The 20,431-nt window shown below is 39.0% G+C and overlaps 1 protein-coding gene across 1 annotated transcript in view; it reads right to left on the bottom strand.

Annotated features, from left to right (window-relative positions):
* HSD17B4 (hydroxysteroid 17-beta dehydrogenase 4) overlaps positions 1 to 20,210 on the bottom strand; it is a 71,752-nt gene extending 51,542 nt beyond the window's left edge. Inside the window, exons 1-11 of the mRNA XM_082497727.1 lie at positions 20,097 to 20,210; positions 16,984 to 17,037; positions 12,763 to 12,870; positions 12,184 to 12,243; positions 11,146 to 11,167; positions 10,988 to 11,034; positions 10,134 to 10,218; positions 8,240 to 8,427; positions 5,745 to 5,836; positions 5,107 to 5,131; positions 2,922 to 3,050 (exon numbers count right to left, since the gene is read on the bottom strand). Of these exons, the coding sequence (XP_082353853.1) occupies positions 2,922 to 3,050; positions 5,107 to 5,131; positions 5,745 to 5,836; positions 8,240 to 8,427; positions 10,134 to 10,218; positions 10,988 to 11,034; positions 11,146 to 11,167; positions 12,184 to 12,243; positions 12,763 to 12,870; positions 16,984 to 17,037; positions 20,097 to 20,154 (868 nt within the window). The 5' untranslated portion in view covers positions 20,155 to 20,210. The remainder of the gene's footprint in view (positions 1 to 2,921; positions 3,051 to 5,106; positions 5,132 to 5,744; positions 5,837 to 8,239; positions 8,428 to 10,133; positions 10,219 to 10,987; positions 11,035 to 11,145; positions 11,168 to 12,183; positions 12,244 to 12,762; positions 12,871 to 16,983; positions 17,038 to 20,096) is intronic.
* Positions 20,211 to 20,431: the final 221 nt, after the last annotated feature.

Here is a 20,431-nt window from a genome sequence, read left to right as displayed (position 1 = left end):
GCCACTGCAGATTCACTGCTGCCTCAGAGGCAGTGACATGGAATCACAGAATCATAGAATGGTTTAGGTTGGAAGGGACCTCAAAGATCATCGAGTTCCAAACCCCCTGCCTCAGGCAGGGACACCTCCCACTAGACCAGGCTGCTCAAAGCTCCATCCATTCTGGCCTTAAACACCTCCAGGGATGGAGCTTCCACAACTTCTCTGGACAACATTTTCATGTTGCGTTAAGTAGGTGATTACCTTTCAGTCCTGGTGAAAGGAATGTAGGAGAACACACACCAGTAAAACTACATCTTCCGCTTCTTCAAATTCCAAAGGCCTAAATTCTCACATAGCTTCTTAATAAAAAGTCTGTTCTCAGATTTTTCTGTTGTTAAAAAGACATGGTGTAGTGAATGCACAAGTAATCATTATCATTTGCTAGCTAACAGGACTATACCTGAAACTGCATGGGAGTATACAGGAACCACCAGAACTTCTCCAAGTACATTAAGGACTAAGCCTGTAAAGCTTTGGGAATAACTACAGAGAACATTCAAAGACACCAGAGGCATTAAAAGGAAAGTGAAAAGGCAGGCATGGTCAGTTACACCAAGTGTGTCAGATAGCTTTTGCGGTAAGGGGAGGAGCTTGGGCAAAAGACTGTATTACACAATCAGCAGCTGCTCATCTAGAAAAAAGTAGGGTAACTACCAAAAAAGATTGCTTTACAGGCACATTATCATGATATCTGAGAAACTTCAACGAGTTCCTGAATTAATATCAACTGCCAAATCAAGTGACAATCAGCTACTTCCTATTAACTAAAATGACACAAACTCTGTAAAATTATAGTCTGGTATGCAAACAAGTTTTTTAGCTTGTTTCAGTCCACACGACAAGAGAACAAGTTAAGTCTACAAACTGAAGAAGTACTTAAAAAAAGTAAAAAAAAAAAAAAGATGGAAAGAAAAATTTGGATCTTTTTACTAAAACTGGTTTTAAGAAAAATAATTCAATGTTTTTATTTTTTAAAAGACCACCACTAAAACATAACGATGAGATAGTACTTCCATTTAGTCTTCAAGAGTTCATTGTTATACATGTAAGAAAAATTACCTTTAAAAAAAAAACAACTAACTGACAGATGAAGCTCCTACTTTTTTGTAATCTAGAACAAATAAAGTCAAACTGCTCTTATCAGTATGCCCAAATTATGAAACAAGACTAATATCTCTGGTTATGATATTTTCTACTATATTACAAGCAAATAATTTATCTAATTGGTATTTTTTTATAACCATACATAATAGTTAGTACACGATTGCTCTTCACAGCATCAAATTACTTAATGAAATCTTCTGGGAGAGCTTGCAGATATTAGGTATTGTAGCTTTTCATTTTTAATGCAAATACTCTAATTAGTTTCCCTTATTTAACAGTTGAATACCTTCAAGCAATAAAGTGGAGACTTTGGCAGTAGAAAAAACTTTTAATATAGAACTGAAAATACCATTCAGCTAACTTCCTCACAATTTTCCCCAACCCTTCTGCAGATTCTCACATACAACCAACAAACCCAAGAGTTTTCATTCAGCCTGGCAGTATCTACGGCTTGATGTCAACTCAAACCAGGACACACTGAATGGACAATGCCGTATTTTGGCTAAACTCATGACAAAAGCTAAGGCGTGTACACTGCATGGGAGACCCATGCTAATGTGATATCTACATTTTCCTGACTTTAGAAACCTGCTGTGTTGTATTGTAAGCACACTTACTTCAGAAGTTCAAAATCTTGTCCAATTTTAGTAAGGTGATATTGAACTACTGTATGGATGGTTACATTCCTCTACTGCAATCTGAAGGAAAGGACAAAGTGTCCCCTATTCTAATTTTTAGTTTAGGCATCCAAAACCATATCCCTAAAGTTTTAACAAAATGCCCTAATGGATTTCAGGACCAACAGCTTAAACTTCTACTGTGTATACGAGTATCTTTGAAATTCAACTGGCATTGCACATAAGGATGCCTCTTTAACTTAAAAGCCAACATTTCCTGATTTGACAAATACTCAATCTTTGACCTAAATAACAGCATGCATAATAACAAAACAACCATCAGTGATACTAAGCACATCTAACTCACACTAACAAACTAAAGGTAACATACTGAGAAATCTTGGAAAGCAGTCAGGAAAATTAGTCTGTATGGCTCATTTATGAACTACGACAACTATGGATCTAAATAAAAGACGTAAGACAACAAAGAAGTCTGGAAGATGAAAGAGAAGCACATGAGGCAGCAGGAAAGATCAGAGACATTTTGGTTTAAAAACAAACAAAACCAAACAAATAATGGGAAGGAACAAAGAAAGTAAACAAGGCATTGGAAGAGACAGTCATCTTGGTCACCAGCCAAGGGGTGATATTACCCAGGAACACAAAGCAGTAAGGAAGAACTTCTTTGCTGTGTTACACCAAATGACTAACCAGAGACCTTTTCAGTATGGAAATGTCTACCAAAAAAAAAGAAAAAAAAAAAAAAAAGATTCCAGGACTGAAAACAAAATACAATCTCTCTGTTACATGGCTACTACCTGTATGTAGGTGTAATCAAATAAAACACTGCCATTACTCTGGCTGCAATACATAAAATGACAGTGATGTTGCTTCCGTAGCAACTCTTAAGAAAGATAAAGCTGTCTTAATTCTAAAGGTAAGAACACAAAAGTTTCCTTAAAAAGATCTGACTGTACTGAAACAGCAAGTGATTAATGTTACACATTTACAAGAGAATTCACTGGTTCAGCAGACTTTTGGACTAGTGTCCTGGTTTCCTAAACCACGACAACTAGTTTCAGCAAATGTCTGACAAGAAAGCATTCTCTTATAAGCTTTGCTTGCCCCAACTATCCACATTACCAAACTCTCCTTTACCTTGGATACTTCTGGGTTTGCTGGCGTTATCAAAGTCACAGACCTTCTCCCATTTATCTCTCACTGCTTCAGGCGTCATTGGCTGATTCTTTCCTCTGACGATAGCACCCAAGGATCGCTCCCAGCGCACTAATGGGAAACAGGAGCCAGAGAGTTCAAATAATAAACAAAGAAACTTTTAGTTTCTTTAGATCACTTTCACCTAGGCCACTACTTTCAAGATGGTATAAGAAAGGAAGGGTTGTAAGTACTCCAATTTAACTCACCAGCATAACTTCAAGCTGGACTAAAAGGGCACACTACTTTTAACTAACATTTAGAAAAGCAATGGCCCATGGCTTTAATGAAATTTAAAACCAAACAGACTGATTTGTCTCTGAAAATATTGTATCAGTTTTAGAAGGGTTCTGTCTAGTAAAAACTTGTAGCTGGTATGTACCTACAGACATTCTCTTCTGAAATTATTTTGGCTACTAATGCTTACAAATCTTCTGAAAACCTGGAAAACTATAGGGGAAATGTGAAAACCACTTCTTATATATGAAAAAATGTTAATACCAGTAGCCAGCATTTCCAAATGGTCCCTGAAGTTGTATTTCAATACTGTAACTTGAAAGAAACTGGTAAGGCAAATGTGAAAGCAGTTCTGGAAGGATACAGACTTCCTGGATTGCAACTAATCCTAAATCTGTCGTGTTGGTTTTGCTTTTAATTAACAATAGAAAATAAATAAGGCCATACTAGTACCTCATTAACAACTTGTTTTCATTTTAAAGACTTCAACAGTAGCCACTATAATGATGAAAAATAGTATTTTCTTTTGAGCAGAGAAGAGAAGGCACAGCTCTTCGGCTGTATTAAAACTCAACTCCTTCAGGGAACTGCTGGAGCGAGTCCAGCGAAGGGCAACTAAGATGATTAAGGGCTTGGAGCATCTCCCTTATGAGGAAAGGCTGAGAGAGCTGGGACTCTTTAGCCTGGAGAAGAGAAGGCTGAGGGGAGACCTTATTATGGCATACAAGTATCTGAGGGGTGGGTTGAAGGAGGATGGAGCCAGGCTCTTTTCATTGGTTCCAAGTGACAGGACGAGGGGCAATGGGCACAAGTTAGAACACAGGAAGTTCCGTTCAAATACACGGAAACACTTCTTTACGGTGAGGGTGACAGAGCACTGGCACAGGCTGCCCAGGGAGGTTGTGGAGTCCCCTTCCCTGGAGATTTTCAAGACCCGCCTGGATGCAGTCCTGAGTAATGTGCTCTGGGCAATCCTGCTTTGGCAGGGGAGTGGGACTAGATGATCTCTAGAGGTCCCTTCCAACTCTGATAATTCTGTGATTCTGTGATCCTTGTGGAGGGCAGCAAGAGGTTTTACGTTGCTGCCCCAATTTTTTTCATCTATTTAATACACTACCTCAGAAAACCTATTCCAGTGCCACCAGAACATTTACAGTTACAAATGTACAAAACCTTTATCAAGTGAGCAAAAAAATGTTTTGGAAGAAGGAGGAACCTCTTCTTGAAATAATGGCCCTACTTCCAACCCACTGGTTATATTCACATAGGCTGAAAAGTCCTTGAAGAGTTCAAGAAAATAATGCTGGTATTAGGTTCAACAGAGTTAGGAAAAAATTAAAGACATTTCACACATTGAACTAAGTTTTCCACTTTCCACTGAATTAAGCCCTCAGTATTGCCTGCGAGGTTTTTTTATGCTCATATTTAAGCTAGTTACTGGAATCACTCAAGGAAAATACTTGGGTAGATCAGCTGCTGGTTATTAGGAAGCCTAATTGCCTCAACATGATAATGCGTGTCACTGGCATTTTTATAGAAGTATAAATAAAGGTGGAAAGCAACTAAAAAGCTGCCTGTTTACCAGCATGTGCCACTTTTATACCACGAAATATTGAAGTTATCAGGAAAAGGCAGCAATGTATGCTTAGCATCAAAAATGGAGATTCTTCTTGACTTCAGTTATACCCGTGAGATGCAAGAGTAGAGGCTACTTACGCAGATTTTCAGTTACTATTAGTGAGCTCAAAAGCGTAACAAAGCTTTTTTTTTTTGCTAATCTTCTCTCCCTAAATAATCTCTGTCTTGAGCAGAGATTAACTACAAAGACAATTTGCACACTTTTGTTGTCATTTCAAAACAGAAAATCAATCCTGCAACACAAAGTACTTACATTTTCCAATCCATCCAGCTCCCACCTGCCCAGAGAAAAGAAAATCATCATCTTACCACATGTTACAAAGCAAAGTTTTGGTAATGTAGCGAAACAAAACTATACTTCTGAACAAACTTAACGTAATAAAAATTTCTGAATTACTGCTGGTTATATTTAACAGTTTAGTTCATCACTGGAACATGAGCAACATAAAACTCTAAGACCAAGGTAACAGCTTCCAACCAATTTAGGGGCTGGCAGTTTGATGACAATACACAAAATGTATTCCACAACTAATTCATCCTTCTTGCAAGTTGCTTTCTGTGTTTGATTTAGAAAGCAAAAACTTCTTTTGAAGTAGTTGCTTCGGTACCTTTTCAAACTTATAAGGGTATAATAAAAATTGTAACAATCAAATTAGTATATTTTGAGCACACACCAGAATTTGACAAGGTTGTTACTGCCTGATGTGTTTGTCATATACAGCAGAATAGGGTCAACATTTCTTTTTGGCTATGCGGAGTATGTAGGTCTCAGATGATAATTCAGTTTCAGCAAAAAGGTTAAGATTGAACAGGCTAAAGCAAATTACTGATTTTTGGGGAAGGGGCAAAGGGAGGGAACGAGGAGGAAGAAAGAGGAAATAAAAAAATTACCTCAAACAGACTGCCATTCTCTGCACAGCTCTCGTGGCAAAGCCAAACAACTAAGGGAGCAACATACTCCGGTTTGAAAGCATCGACAAGATCTAGAGCAAAATGGAGGGGTAAATCATAAAATACGAATACTGTATGACTTCACCAAATTATTCTTACACTAACACCTTCTGATAAACACTAGAGCCAGGCAGAATTTAACCAGCAGCATTCTGCCATGTAAAGAAAGGACAAATGAAACGAAACACTTGAAGATTCATTAAATGTGAACAATTCATGAGACGCATGTATGCCTCCAAACCCAATGACATTGGCCGTCAGCCAGACAGATGAAAGACTGTCTAAATGTTGGGAACACTGCCACATGCAGACTGCAAAGCCAGGTGCGTTCCTAAATTTCCATCTGACAGGCAGCCTGAAACAAGGACAAGACAGCTAGACATAATCCTGACAGAAATGTATCTGATTTTAATTTGCTAGTCAGTTATAAGGAAAAGACAATACGAAAATAACTGCAACTACTGAATATTTGAGAAACATCCCATTTGGAAATGCTGATATTTCCAACTGAGACATCAGGAATTATCAGGCCTGCTAAATTTATATATCAATTGTATTTTGGCACATCATTGTAATCTGGCACAAGAGAAAATATCTGAAAATGGAGATACTGTCAGAGCAGAGTGTGGTTGTCCAGGCATCTCTTACCACATATTATATTCACTGTCTGGAAGGAAAAAATAACTTTGTTTAATTTCCTTTCCCGGCTTTTAGAATATTATTCTAAAAACAGCAATAGGTACATAGCTGCTCCTCAGCTAAAGGTCAGCAAGCATTTTCAAATATACCCTGACAGATGAAGAGCTGGGAAAGTTTAGCATTACAGGTAATTCTTTAATAGCCAAGATGAAGTAACAGAAATTAATTTTTAGAAATTCCACAAAGGTAAAAAGAAATTGAACTCCACTTAATATGGTGTGTTGTAAAAGCCTTAATCTTTTCTAAAGTATTTCATTTTATGCCACACACTATTTAGTCTCAAAAATTTGCATTAGACTGTTATCACTAATGGTATTAATCCACTGTTAAATGAATTATGAAATAGGTGGTCAAAGTTTAAAAAAAACACACAAAAGATGCAAACTACATTTACAGTTGTAGCAAAAACAACAATAAATGGGCCAAGCAGAACATACGTAACTGTGGCAATCATAAAGCATAGGTGCTTGCAGACGTCTAACGGTGAACGGGAAAGCACTGAGTAAAATAACAAGAGTAGTTTGATAAGACATATGAAAATTTTTTTAAAGTTGTGGTGTCCAGACCTTTTAAGAGCATTTGAAAAACTGGACAGGGAGGGAGGGAGCAAGTAAGAAATAAATTAAAAGACTTCTATCTTATAGGGAGACCAAAGTTTCTCACTCTTCTTAAAATGACTAGGAAAGAAAATTAGGAGGTGTCTTTATCACCTATGTAAATATTTTCAGGAAATTCCAGCTTCTGAACTCCACTTAACATTTCAGGAACTCATGGCTGCAAGCTTAATGTACTTGACTCTTCTGTAAGTGCAATAAATCCCTGGAACCTACAACCTGTAGAGGTACTAGATTTCCTGATCATTTGGATTATTTAGACCTAAACCAGGATACTTTACACAGCACTTAATTAGTCAAACAAATCATGCATTCAATCCATGCATAAATGTATAAAATACATTACTCTTCGCTATCTTGTGTATCAGTCTGAAAAACATAATGATCCCCCTGGCTTTGAAATAACGTTATCACTAGGGAAAAGAAGAGTGGGAGGGAAATTAAATAGGCTGATTCTAGAAGACTTTGAGAGCAATTTCCTTTTGCAGGCTTTTTTTTCCAATTCTTTTTGTTTCTTCTGGTCATTTGCCAAAGTAATTTGTCACTCTATTTATCCTTAATTTACACTTTACACACAGCTGTCTCCTACACCATTCTTTATACTGACTTCCCAATGCAATACCTGCAAAACCTGTTCAAGCACTCAAAGATTAGAAACTGCAATGAAGAAAAATATATTAGGCAACTCAGTTCATTATCATCTATTGCTGATCATGTAACGAAGTACACACATGACATGTTGTGCAAAAACTGGTATTTTGCAATTAGACAATATTATAACAAGTGCAGACACTTGATACACTCGATTCCACATCTGATGAAACAAACAAGCCTTTCCACTACCATAGGAGGATCTTGGAAGAGACTACAATTAAAGAACCTTGCCCCATGAAATTGCTCTTGTGAATCACAAAAACTGCTTCTCGTCTTGTGGCAGAAAATAAGAATTCCTTACAACAGACAAAGTAAGTACGTTGACAGTTCAGAGACAACAAGACAGTAGGAATAATGAATTAGCAGTGTATGAAGTATAAAGGATTTGCATATTCTATGAGATAAGAAAGTTAGCTGTGCTTCAATTCACTGAAAAATATCAGTACGTGTGGATTCTAAATGGTTCACCTTGAGGCATGACAGTCTGGGTCAGTCTGGATCCAGCAGTAGGAGCAATTGTGTTGCAGTGGATGTTATACTTCCGGCCTTCAATTGCAATTGTGTTTGCAAGACCCAGAAGGCCAAGTTTTGCAGCACTGTAGTTTGCCTGACCAAAGTTTCCATATATTCCAGCAGCTGAGGAAGTCATAATTATTCTTAGGTGAGAGAAAAAAAAAAAAAGTTAATGATTTCTTCAAGTTGTTTAATTCTACAAAACAGCATTTTCCTGCTTGGGCATTATATTCTCCATATTCCACAAAACAAGTGTGCAAATAAGAAAACATCATTTGTTGCTTTTGCTAACAAACAGATGCCTTTTTTATGTTCCATAGCAAACATCTGAAAAATCCTGAAGCATTTTCATAGTAGTAGAAAACTAACAAAGTCATAAGCCTTTCGGAGTTATACTGCAAAACTAGGATATATTCTGTGACAACGGGGTACACTACAGAGAAAAGTATTTTCTTTTCATGTTCTAACCGCACTTCAAGTGGCATTATTCTAATAACTAACAAATGGCTTAATTGGTCAGAAGAAAAGTATTTTATTGAAAATTACTTCACCTTAATATCTATCTGGTAATATGTAAAGATGCACCCTTACAGAATTTACATTCAAAGAATCTCAATGTGTATTAAACACATGCAGGCAGTAGACAGCGAATTCTTGTCCTTTGCTGTTCCCTAACTATATTGCTGTGGAGATGACTGAACTGCTCACAAGAAAGCTCTAAAACCACTACAGTTCATACCTGGTTTGGGGCAAGAAAACATTGTGCTGCATGTCTTTTCATAAATTGGAATTCAAAAGAAAATTGTCTACATCTTCACTTTTAAAAGAAGCCTTTTCAGAATCTGTTTCAATCTACTGTAAACACACTGCATAGCCAGGATCAAAATCTATTTCATTTTCATTATTTGCCTCACTAGCAATCAACCACTGTTTTTGATCTAAATAAAGAGTTACTAGTACTGGCTCAACATGATCAAGATGGAAAAAGCTACAAAATCTATACAAAGCAGGCACTTTGCAGATGGCACAAATCCATACATAAACTCCAGAAGTACTCGCTACTATTGTTATATGAGCAAATGAAGAAAAGGAGCCAAGGGAAGCATGTTCCTAAATGGATGCAACTCATAGACTCTGGCCATGTAATCTGCTTGCTGATCTCTTCCTTTATCCTTACAGTTCAGTTCCCTGGACAAGAATGAATGTCAGTTTGGTTACAGAATGACAAAGCAGCTCATATAGCTTTCAACATGTGGGTATGGTTGTTAAGATTAATATAGTCATGTCAGTGTTTTGATAAGGAAGAACAACAGAAGTGAAAAAACTTAAATGTCTGAATCCCCTGCACTCTTTCAGCTAACAGTAACACACACCAAAATAGAATAAGAACACTCCCACAACTTCAAAAACAAGTACACTTGTCCAAAGCGGAAAAAAAACCAAACCAAAACCAACCCCAAACAGAAGTCCAAGACTCATAAGCAGAACTGCATGTACCTGTCACTTGAATAAGAAGCATCAGGAGAAGAATCCCTTGGACTTGCAATAACATACAATTAACAAACATTTCTAACCAGTCCTCTTGAAAAGAAACGGTATTTCTATAACGCTACAGCTCCTGTCTGGGATATTCACATCTATATGGAAAAAGCCTTTAAGCATTTGGCTGGGGAGGCAGGGGGGGAAGAACTGAAAGGATAAGGGCTTACACACTTGGACTGATTTTGTTTCATCCCAGTGACAGTGAAAGAAAAGGACGAAAAACTTCTCCTTCACTGTCAGGGCATGTATCAGTCTGTTATATCCCACTGAAAAAGGAAAAAAAAAAAAAAAAACAACAAATTTTTACCTGCCAAATTTCTGATTTTTCATATGATTCCACGCAGCTCGGGTGACCAGGAACGATCCCCTCAAATGAATTCTATGAATTATATCTAGGGACAAATTAATGCAGGTTTAATAATTCAAGTATTTCATCTCCCAACTTGACATACACCATTTGTTTGCTCTTTATGACAAAAACCGCACTCTCTTCACACTCTCAAACTGTTACTAAAAAAGTGGTGGGCTTTTTTTTTTTTCTTTTTCATAGATCATTTTGAAGTGCCTGCCTGAACATGCACTGATCATGTCTCCTACCTCTTGGATGGAGCCCTCCAGTATGGAATTCACAAGCATTCAAATTTCCTGCACTTAAGCACAGTCAAACAAGAAGTACAGAAGCTAGACCATCTTTGCAAAAGTCTGCTCAAATGGCATATCACTGCCTACCATCTCACTGAAAGTTCCACCTGTTCTTCTGTCCCTTGGCACATCAGCTTGCTTTCCTCTGTTGCTAGTTCTGGGTCTTGAAAGCCTGTTTAATATTCAGCCAGTCAGTGCTGGCACTAAGAGTGTGTTCTGCTCACAAAAACTATTGTGTGTGTTTCATATGGCTCTTTTTTGTATTCCACCCAGCAACTAGGAGCAGCAGCTAGAGCCTTTTTTCCCCTTTGGAACTACGTACACCTACCATGCATTGCAGCACAGATCTGTTTTGCAATGTGAACACAAGCAGCTTACCACTGAGCTTTCAGGGCAAAAGATAATTCTCTGATCTAGCATAGACAGCCTTCCCTGCCTTCTCTTCTTCCTTGTGCCAATGGGAGGGATGTACCTTTCATCTGTCACACAGAAAGTACATTTTAAAGTTTATCAACCTACCCCAATCTTCATCACTTATCCGAACAAATGAACGGTCTCTTAGGATCCTAAAATGCATCATCAGGAGAACAAAACAAAACAAACGAAAAGATGAACAGGTGTTTACACAAAAGTGACAGCCCATAATCAAACAGGAAAATCCCTCCAGGTTTACTCACCCAGCATTGTTTATAACGATATCTGGAAAAAAAAAAAAAAAAGAAAAGAAACTAAGCGAATGCAGTAATAAAACACAATTTTGTTTTTCTATTTTTCTCCCACTTCTAAAAAAATTATATAGACAAAAACACTGCACACATACAAAATATTACTATTCTATAGCTCCTTGTCTCAAATAGTGGAACAATCATTGGACAACAATTAAGACAAGACAAAATACTTCAGTACAGGCAAGCCTCGGCCTGCCAATGGAACAAAGCCGGACAAGGAGGTACAGCTGAGAAGTCCTGGCTACCTGGGAACACAATACCTGCAGGTCTAAAACTGCACAGTTTTGCAGCTTGCTTTGGATTCCACAGTGCTCCCAGTTATGCAGTTTGTGCTACTTCTTTGCTTCAGTAAGCCCAAATGATAACTGGAAGAACCAGAGTCACAGAGCCACTGAAGCAACCTGGATCACAATAATTTTTTGTCAAGTATTTAATTCGGTTTCTGTTGGCTTTGATTATGTGTACTTTCAGCCATTTAACCCTGAGTTAAAATCACAAACTTCACTATTAAACATTGGCAATCATACGGAAAAGAGGAACATTACTTTTTAGATCTAATACCTCAAACTTTTTTTTTTTTAATTTGTGTTAAAGCACTTTGATCTTCACACAGGCAAAAGAGCTTCCAAACCATGACGGAGTATCTCTGACTCTTCAGCAACATTATTTATCCTTATTTTATGCTGTGCGGCTAGTTATAACACTTGATGAACTCTGTGCTTTGAGACAGAAATTGTTAAACATTACTGAAGTACCAAAATTCTGAATGGCAGGAAAACAAAAATCATATATTGATTTTTAAACTTCTGCTAAAAATTACCAAAAAGACTGAAAAGTTGCCCTTTCAGATTTCAAGTGGAAAGCCCTCGGTTTGGGTTCCACAAACTAAGGGCATCAAGGGTTGACAAGTTCTACTGCTGTCAGTTGCACTGTTTATAATGGCTCTGCACTTACAAACAAGTTACAACAAGAACTGAGCAACAGTACCTATCCTCCCAAAAGCCTCAAGTGCTGTCTTCACAAGCTTTTCACCATCTTCCACTGAATCTGTGAGAAAAGAGCATGAATTTTCAAGTAAAATGAACTGGATACACTGTATTTCCAGGATATTAACAACTAATTCCACCCAGCTAAGAAAAATAATTTGTGTACAACCCCAATATAAAATAAATTCAAATTCAGCCATTATTTGCATGTGGCCTAAAGCAAATCCCACACAGTAAGCTGACATGACACAATGTTTGCCATTGCAAGAAAAATAAGCAGCTAAACAAATCATCCGTTCCCATTTTGCCTCTGACAACTGCAGATGTTCAGTTTCTTAGTATTTCAATGTTAAGAAAGCATATGAAAGAAAAGGCTATTACTAAACAAGTATTAATTAAAAAAGCAATTTATGCACTTGCCCTTAGCGTCTGTCTCCCTACTCCACGTTACATTGCAACTATTTAATTTATATGGTATTGGCAAGCTGGCAGTAGTCCTTTATTAAGTAGTGCCACTTTTTCATACAAGTCTACTATTCCTATAGATAAAGCATTACACTAGTCTAGAAGAATAACATACCATAATTAGGTACTGCTTTTCCTCCTTTTGCTCTGATTTCGTTGACAACTTTGTCAGCAGCTGAGGAGCTCTTGCCATATCCCTTGAAATCACCTCCAAGGTCATTCACTGTGCATCACAAAGAAATTTGTCATTGTTAATACTCAGACTTCATGGTCTGTCTTTATCTCGTTCTCATGTTGGAAGTTACAAGCAGTATTAATAAAAGCCGCTGCATCTGGATCCTACCGAGAATCTCAGATGATTAGAGAAGAACAGTAGGTCACATTATTTTTTTTAAGTAGTATAAGATACAGTATCTTTTTTTTAAAAAAATAACATGGGAAACAATGTTTTGTTTTGGTTTTTTTACCTCTCCACCATGCATTCAACTTGCTTGCCCTGCCCAATCTACCGCTCTCATTGTGTTACTGTAGTTCAGAGATTAAGATCAAGATTACACACCAATCATAGGTGATTAATTCTGGTCTCTTGTCAAACTGCTATAGCTACTGCATGAACTGTAAGCAAGATCAAGAAGATTCTGTTCCTGTTTAATAGAGTAGCTAAAATGTTACTGGTAAGCTTCATTACAGAACAGACCAAGTGGGGAAGAGCTGCTCTGGAGCTTCAGATCCTGCTCCTGTAGGGTAAGAGGGCTACCTGACACAGAGAGCTGCTTTGTTTCCAAGCTGCTCTCTGTACTGGGGCATGCATCGTTAATGGTAGCTGCACTGTATCATCACCACAGTTTACTACATTGCTGTATTTGCATGTCCCACAGTTTCATGAAATTCATTGGGGAAACAAAAACAACCCCAAAAAATGCATACGCACATTATACGTGGACAAAGATTTTCAAAAAATGGCAAGAAGTATGTTTAAATGGGTACAAAATGAACTTGTAAGAAAACAAAAATTGAGTGTGGATTTACATGCAACATTGGTATTTTGCTAAACAGTCTTTTGCTATGGCAAACTCCAGCTTTGTGCCTTCTACTTTAAGACTTTGGGAAGCCAGCCATAGTGAAATCCACAAAATCGGCAAGATATTCTTGCTGGTCTTGATAATAATCAGCAACTGTAGGTCTGAAAGAAGAAATAAACCCAGATTGGGGAGGGATGTGTTCTTTTTTTTTTTTTTTTTTTTTTTTTTTCAACCTCTCCTTGTAAAGAGGAACATAGCTTGCAGGACACATTACAAAATCATTCTCTATCACTCAGACCAAGTCTCATCTGGAATCCTGTATTTAACTTTGTGTGCAGCACTTCAAGAGAAATGTAGAAACACTGCAGAAAATCCATAAGAGTAAATAAAAATGCCAAAGCCCAGAAGTGAGGAATGTAAAGAATAGGAAAAAAAAAAAAACACAACAACAACCCAAACCAAAACCAAGAACTGCCTAGCCTGAAGCAGGAAGAATTGAGACAAAACATGATGATATGCTCAAGCACATTAACAGAGTGACGTAAAAAAGAAAGACAAAATCTCCAAGATAAATAGAACAATATCTAACAGTCTGAACATGCAGCTAGCACAATTCAGGTGAGGAATCAGGGACAATTTTCAAGTGTAGTGAAGCCTTAGAATAGGCAATATGGGCAGGCTGCTTAGTCTGCAACATCAAAGGTCTTTAACATGACATTAAAGAAAAGCGAGTCAGGAACAGCACTAAGATTTCTAATCTGCCCTGGGAAAGAAGAGTGGACAATTTTGTGGTAAACATTTATACAAAAACATTCAGTTAGTCTCGATAAGACATTACAACTCTCTACCACACATGTTTATATGTTTATCCTTCACTTCAACAGTAATTTACTTTTAAAAGCTTAATCAAATATTTGGGGAAATTTCCAGAGGCAGCAAAGCACCTTGGGTTGAGTGCAGGCACTAACAGAGTTGAAGCAAAAATGAGTATCCAAGAAAGAACAGAGCTATTCTAGGCTTCAAAAATGATAAAGTAACTCTATGAGTGTGACAGAGAAATTAAAGAAAAAAATACCACCAAAACAAGAGATAAATAATATTATTTTAAGCTCAAGCTTTACATAATATAATTTCTAGTTGAAAACATCCAGTAGAAAAGAGCCAGAGACTGTAGCAGCTGTGACAGAACACGGTTATAGTCTAAACCATAGAGAATTCCTCTGAAGCTAGGAGTGTGATATTAGGAAATAGAGTGGAGCAGCAGAAGTGTGTCTATGGAGTGAAAGTGAAAGCAGAAGTGTGTCTGCGGAGTTGGTGCTGAGGACCTGACATCTACAGTACCTGCTTTTTAAAAAAATAAACCAGGTCATTTCTTGCTGTAGCGTGGTGCCACAAACCAAACACACATATGCAACAATTTAGGTGCACTGCTAAACCGCATCTTCCAGTTTGGTTTTCAAAGGATCTCTACACTTTAATACCATCTCACAATGCAAACAAAAATACAAATATATACAAATCAGGAGAGATGCTTCAAAAGCATGACTTTAATCTAAGCTAAAACAGCAAAACAGAAGAGCCCTCAGGTAGACTGAAAAGGAAGAAACAGTAGGGTCTGGACATAATACAGGTTGCAGGGCAAGAACAAAGTACTCCCTTCCTCCTGCTTTCAACTTTTTCTGATGAGAAGCATGAAAGAGACAAAGCATGACAAAAAAAAGGCGGTAGCAGGAAGCCTTTGAGAGATTAGAAAAGGTAGACTTCCACTGGGTCGCACAGGTCAGTCTAACTACACCAACAGCAACTCACTCAACAGAAGGTTGTACACAGAGAGAGATGTGGGACTGGACAGAAAAAGCTGCCATGTTGGGACCCACTGATGTTCCTCCAATTAGAGTATTTGATCACTGTTCTTACAACGTGCCTTCAGTTCCATGACTTTAAAAAGGGAACTTGTTTTAAAGAGAGAGGACGGGAGCGTCATATTTGCTTTAGTTAAAATAATTCAAATCTTTACAAAAGTAACTTTTGAACTCTTTGAAGTCAGAATCATAAGAGAACAAGAGTAAAATAAATACAAGCAAGTGGAGGTAATTGCAAAGCACTACTATAAGAAGAGGTGAAATGAAGTGCAGAGAGGTGCAAAGGGAAACAAGACGTTTCCCTTACAGACAGTCAATTCTTAACTTACAGATTTAGCTATTGTGCAATAAGGCCATGAGATAAAGGAGTATTAGCTGTGGTCAGGCAATATAATACATTTTCTTTCAGATCATTCTGGAAAGTCAGAACCCTACTAGCTAGACAGAGTCAACACAATTAAACATTTAGGCTGCTTTAGACCTAATTTTTGTTAAAGAACTTGAGATGAAGTACTCATGTTCCTAGTAAATAAGGTAAGTATCAAAGGTGGCAACTACCAGAAAAAAATACCTATACTTTTTTTTTTTTAAGTTATTTACACGGAACTTCTCATATTTAATCAATAAAGTAAAAACAAATAATTTTTTTGAAATTTTGTAAACTGAGATTGGGATTTTTATTAGAAAGCTACTGAAAAAATAAAACCAGTAAGGAAATTGTTTTCCATAATCTGTTTAAACATTTAACCTTGAACTCATCAACAATACCTGTACAAATTCATTCATAGGCAGTCAAATGGCAATGCCAACTGCCGGAAAGTCCCCAAGAACTTAACTTAACCCTCAGAATTAGCTTGTGGTACAGCGTTTTGCATTACTAAATATTCCCTAAAGAAGGTTCAACCAAATGACTAGGAAACAATCAGAACTCCTTTACTGAGAGCTATTTGGCACAGTCATTGAGACCAGACGGCTATTCTGTGCAATGTGTGCAGAAAGAAACAATGCACTGCACTTTCAGCACATTCTGTGTTTTCTGGGAGCTACTGAGGTTGCATTACATTCCAATAACTTCTTTCATGGGCAAAGTTACTAGAAGATAACATATTCACATTTTCAAAATTTTAAAAGTTTCTGACCAGCATTCACCTAAGACAACACTCTCTCTGGCCACAACTGACAGTACAGATTGCTATGCATAGATGAAAGTCAAGTCCAGGAAATGATCTGGTTCAAATTGGCTTTCCAGCAAAGATAAGCCCTTGGACAAACTTGGGCAACTTGTTTCGTAAGAAAATAAAGCTTAGAAGCAAAATTTATATAGCAAAAGATAAGACAGAAAACCATTAAATAACAAAGGTTACTGTCTAAAAGGCCATGGACTGTTGAATCCAAGCTATGTGAAAAGGCAAAGGTTATTGTCTAGATCAAGTTAGTTAACATAAAACTTACCAACTACTGAAGCTCCTCTTTCAGCAAAAGCTAGAGCATATGCTCTGCCCAAACCTAGTTTGAAAAAACAAAAGTAAAAAACAAGAGTTAATTGGTGTCCTGGATCACAATTCAGAGAAAAAGCTACACAGAAATGAACTGCATGAAGAAAAATGCACCAAATCAACTTTGAAGTTTCAAAATAAAACACTATTTCCCCCAGGAGTTAAAAGTTTCACATAAGTTCAAAACATAAAAGTAAATAAAAAGACAAATTTTAGACAAAACCTCCAGTCAAGAGAAAAAAAATAAATCCCCATGCTTACTCCTTGCTGTTGCACTCAATAGAACCATGAGGGAAAGCTGTCTGCTGCTGAGTTTGTGCTTGTGATAGAAAAATATATTTGTAAGGCAGAAAGTTTAATGTCTTGATGTAACCTTGAAGAAGGAGGGGATGTTGCAAGTTAATTAATTACATTCTAAGTGAATAAGATACTTCCCTGGCTAAAGTTAGTCTAAGTTTTGAAGAAAAAATTTTTGAAGCAAAATTTAACTGTGACTGAAGACGTACTGATAAAACCCCTTCAATTACCTGGACACAAAGGAATCAATATCACAGTTAACCAGATGCACCCATAGTTTACCTATCATAACAGAAGACTGTCATTTTTGACTCACATTCAAATGCAAGACTCTTGCACCTTTACTCTAACTAATGTGTGTTATACATTAGTTATTTGTTACAGCAAACATTTACAGAGATACTATCCACTATACCAGTTAAAAGTTACTGAAATCAATAACAATGATCCCTTTTTTATTTCAAAAGAAACCAAGATGTGAATAATCAAAAGATGATCAGTCAGAGAAAAGTTTCTCAGCGTGCAACACTATCTCTCTTCCCCTCACTAAAACATTCACAGCCAGCTCTCAAAAGAAAAAATGGGGAAAAAAGGAAACCAGAACTGTTTAGACTGTTTTGAAACACACTAATCTCACACCAACAAATTGGAATTTTCCAATTTTCCTCAACACTCTTATAAGCCTCTGCAATGGAGAGTATCACATGTGAGATGCATATATATCCACTGCCCGATGTAATCCAAGTCCAAGAAAACTTTTTTTGTTTTGAAAAGCCACATAACTAAGAAGTGCACAAAACCCAGACCATGTTACATGTGCCGGTATTCTCAACTGGCAAGCAAGGACTGAATGCCTAAGAATCAAAATTAATCTTAAAAAAAAAAAAAAACAAACAAACTTGAATCTTACAAAAAAATGACAATCCTGCATGACAGGCAGGAACACTACTTCACAAGGGATTTGCCCAAAGTGGAAAGAAACGACTGTATTTTTAGATGCCTGTGTGTGTGAAAACAGGTCTCACTTTAAAACAAATTAGTGATCCAGATGTTTTAAATAAATTCCCAGCTCTGATCTGTTCAGCAGCATCCAATTATAAAATCAATGTTGACAAACAATGCTATTAGCAGTACAGTCTAACTACAGTGCTGTAAATGAAATAAAAGCAAAACACGGACTAATCTGAAGTTAACAGGGCTTCCCCTTATCTTGGCTTAAATTTAACCAACAGCTTATCAAAAATCTATTGTGAAATGAAACATCTAAGGACAGTTTTCCCTGTTAACAAACTATTTTCAAGCAGCCTAATACTGGAAGTATAAGACTAACTGTATCCACACTTATGACCAGCAATTTTTGCTCCATGCAGTGCTTTTTAGAAGCTTTGTTGTTGCCAGTGTCTTTGTTTTGCTAATACCTAAGGTCTTAACCTGTTCTTCAATTAGACTTGTTATATAGAGAGAAGCATATAAATACAGGTCTGGTAAAAGCTGAAAAGCTGCATACTAAGATCTGGCCTCAATTATTATCAGTTTTGTCACCTCTAGGTGACATGAGTGGACTGTTCAGTGCTTGACACAAAATCTCATATTCTTGGTCCTTCTCCGCAAGACATCACATAATCTAGGCACCCAAAATGACTCCTCTGGCTATGTGCAGGTCCACAAGAAAACAGCAAACCTTCACTGGAGGAAGGCAGAACTTTCTTAGAGGATGGTAGAATAAACTCCTTCAGCAGCTCATCACAACTACAAACTTTGCCTCTCTCTGCTGCACACTCACAGCTCTTATCTTCACTGGAAGTACCAGAGTAGGCAAAATTCAGAAGAAAAAAAAAAAAAGGGGGGGGGGGGGGGGGGGAGAAAACAACCCAAAAATCAACCAACCCCACATCACAACAACAAATACAAAACATTTCCTGGCAAAACCAAGCATTCCACTGCAGAACCACCTCCCCTGCAGAGGCCAGGCCCGCAGCCCACCAACAGCACAGGCCAGCCCTGCTGCTGAAAGAAATATCTCCCCACCCTTTCACCTCCCTCACTGCTGCCCTCTCCCCATCGCCTCCAGACTGCCTCCCAGGAGGAGGTCAGGGAAGGCAGCAGCGGGTCGGAGGCTGCTTTCCTGGCACATGTCAAACCCCTGCTGGAGCAGCACTGCGCCAGACCACCCAGGTTACAAACGTCAATCGCTAGGTCCAAGGCAAAACTAGAAGGAATCAGGATACCAAAACAGTTTGTGGAGCGGGAAATTCATTACTGGCTGCTGTGAAGCAGTTTAACCCCTCCTGGGCATTTAAAGAGCAGAAAGCGCGCATTTGGAGGCAGTACTAACATGCTGATCTTCAGCAGTTCCGGGGCTCAGATCAACCCGCAGCAGCTCCAAGGCTCGGCGAGAGGCACGGCGGTAACCCCTGTACAGCCTTGGCACCGCCACGGCCGCCCTGACGGGACAGGGCCGCCACCTGACAGGGCCCCCGCGGGGCCCGGCGTCCCCCAGCGCGCCGCCCCTCCTTCCCGCCGGCACGTCTCCCTCTTCTCCGCGGGGAAAAAAAAAAAAAAAAAAATACCCCATTTTTAACGAGCGGAGCCCTCACAGACGTCCCCGGCTGCCACCGGAGGGGCTTGCCACCGGAGGGCACCTGTCACGGCCGCGAGGTGCCGCCTCGCCCCTCCTCCCACGGGAAGCCCCGCCACAGACCCTGCTGCCCCCTGCGGGGGCCGAAACCCCCGCCACACCCCACACCACCCCACCCCGGGACGACACCTCACCTCCTCCGGCGCCAGTCACTAGCACCACCCGCCCATCAAACCTCAGCCCCGCCGCCATGGCGCTCCACTGCCCTGCGCTCGACTGCGCGGCCCGTCCCCCGCTGCCAGGGTAGGGGACCGCGGCGGGGGCGGAGCGGACGACGGCACTGCGCATGCGCCGCCACCGCCGGCCGCCCGCTGCCCTCTGGGGAGCGTAGTGCGGAGTGCAACGCACTGAGGGGAGGCGGGAGCGCGGCCCCGGGGCGCGGGGAGGCGGTGGTTTTCGGGCTCCAGCTCCGCCCGCGTACCGTGTTTCCATGCCTACCCGGGCGAGGCCGGCTGCGGGTGAAACACGG

Source organism: Vanellus vanellus (assembly GCF_965231255.1).
Source record: "Vanellus vanellus genome assembly, chromosome: Z".
In the NCBI taxonomy this organism is placed as follows: domain Eukaryota; kingdom Metazoa; phylum Chordata; class Aves; order Charadriiformes; family Charadriidae; genus Vanellus; species Vanellus vanellus.
This window is presented reverse-complemented; position numbering and strand designations above follow the sequence as displayed.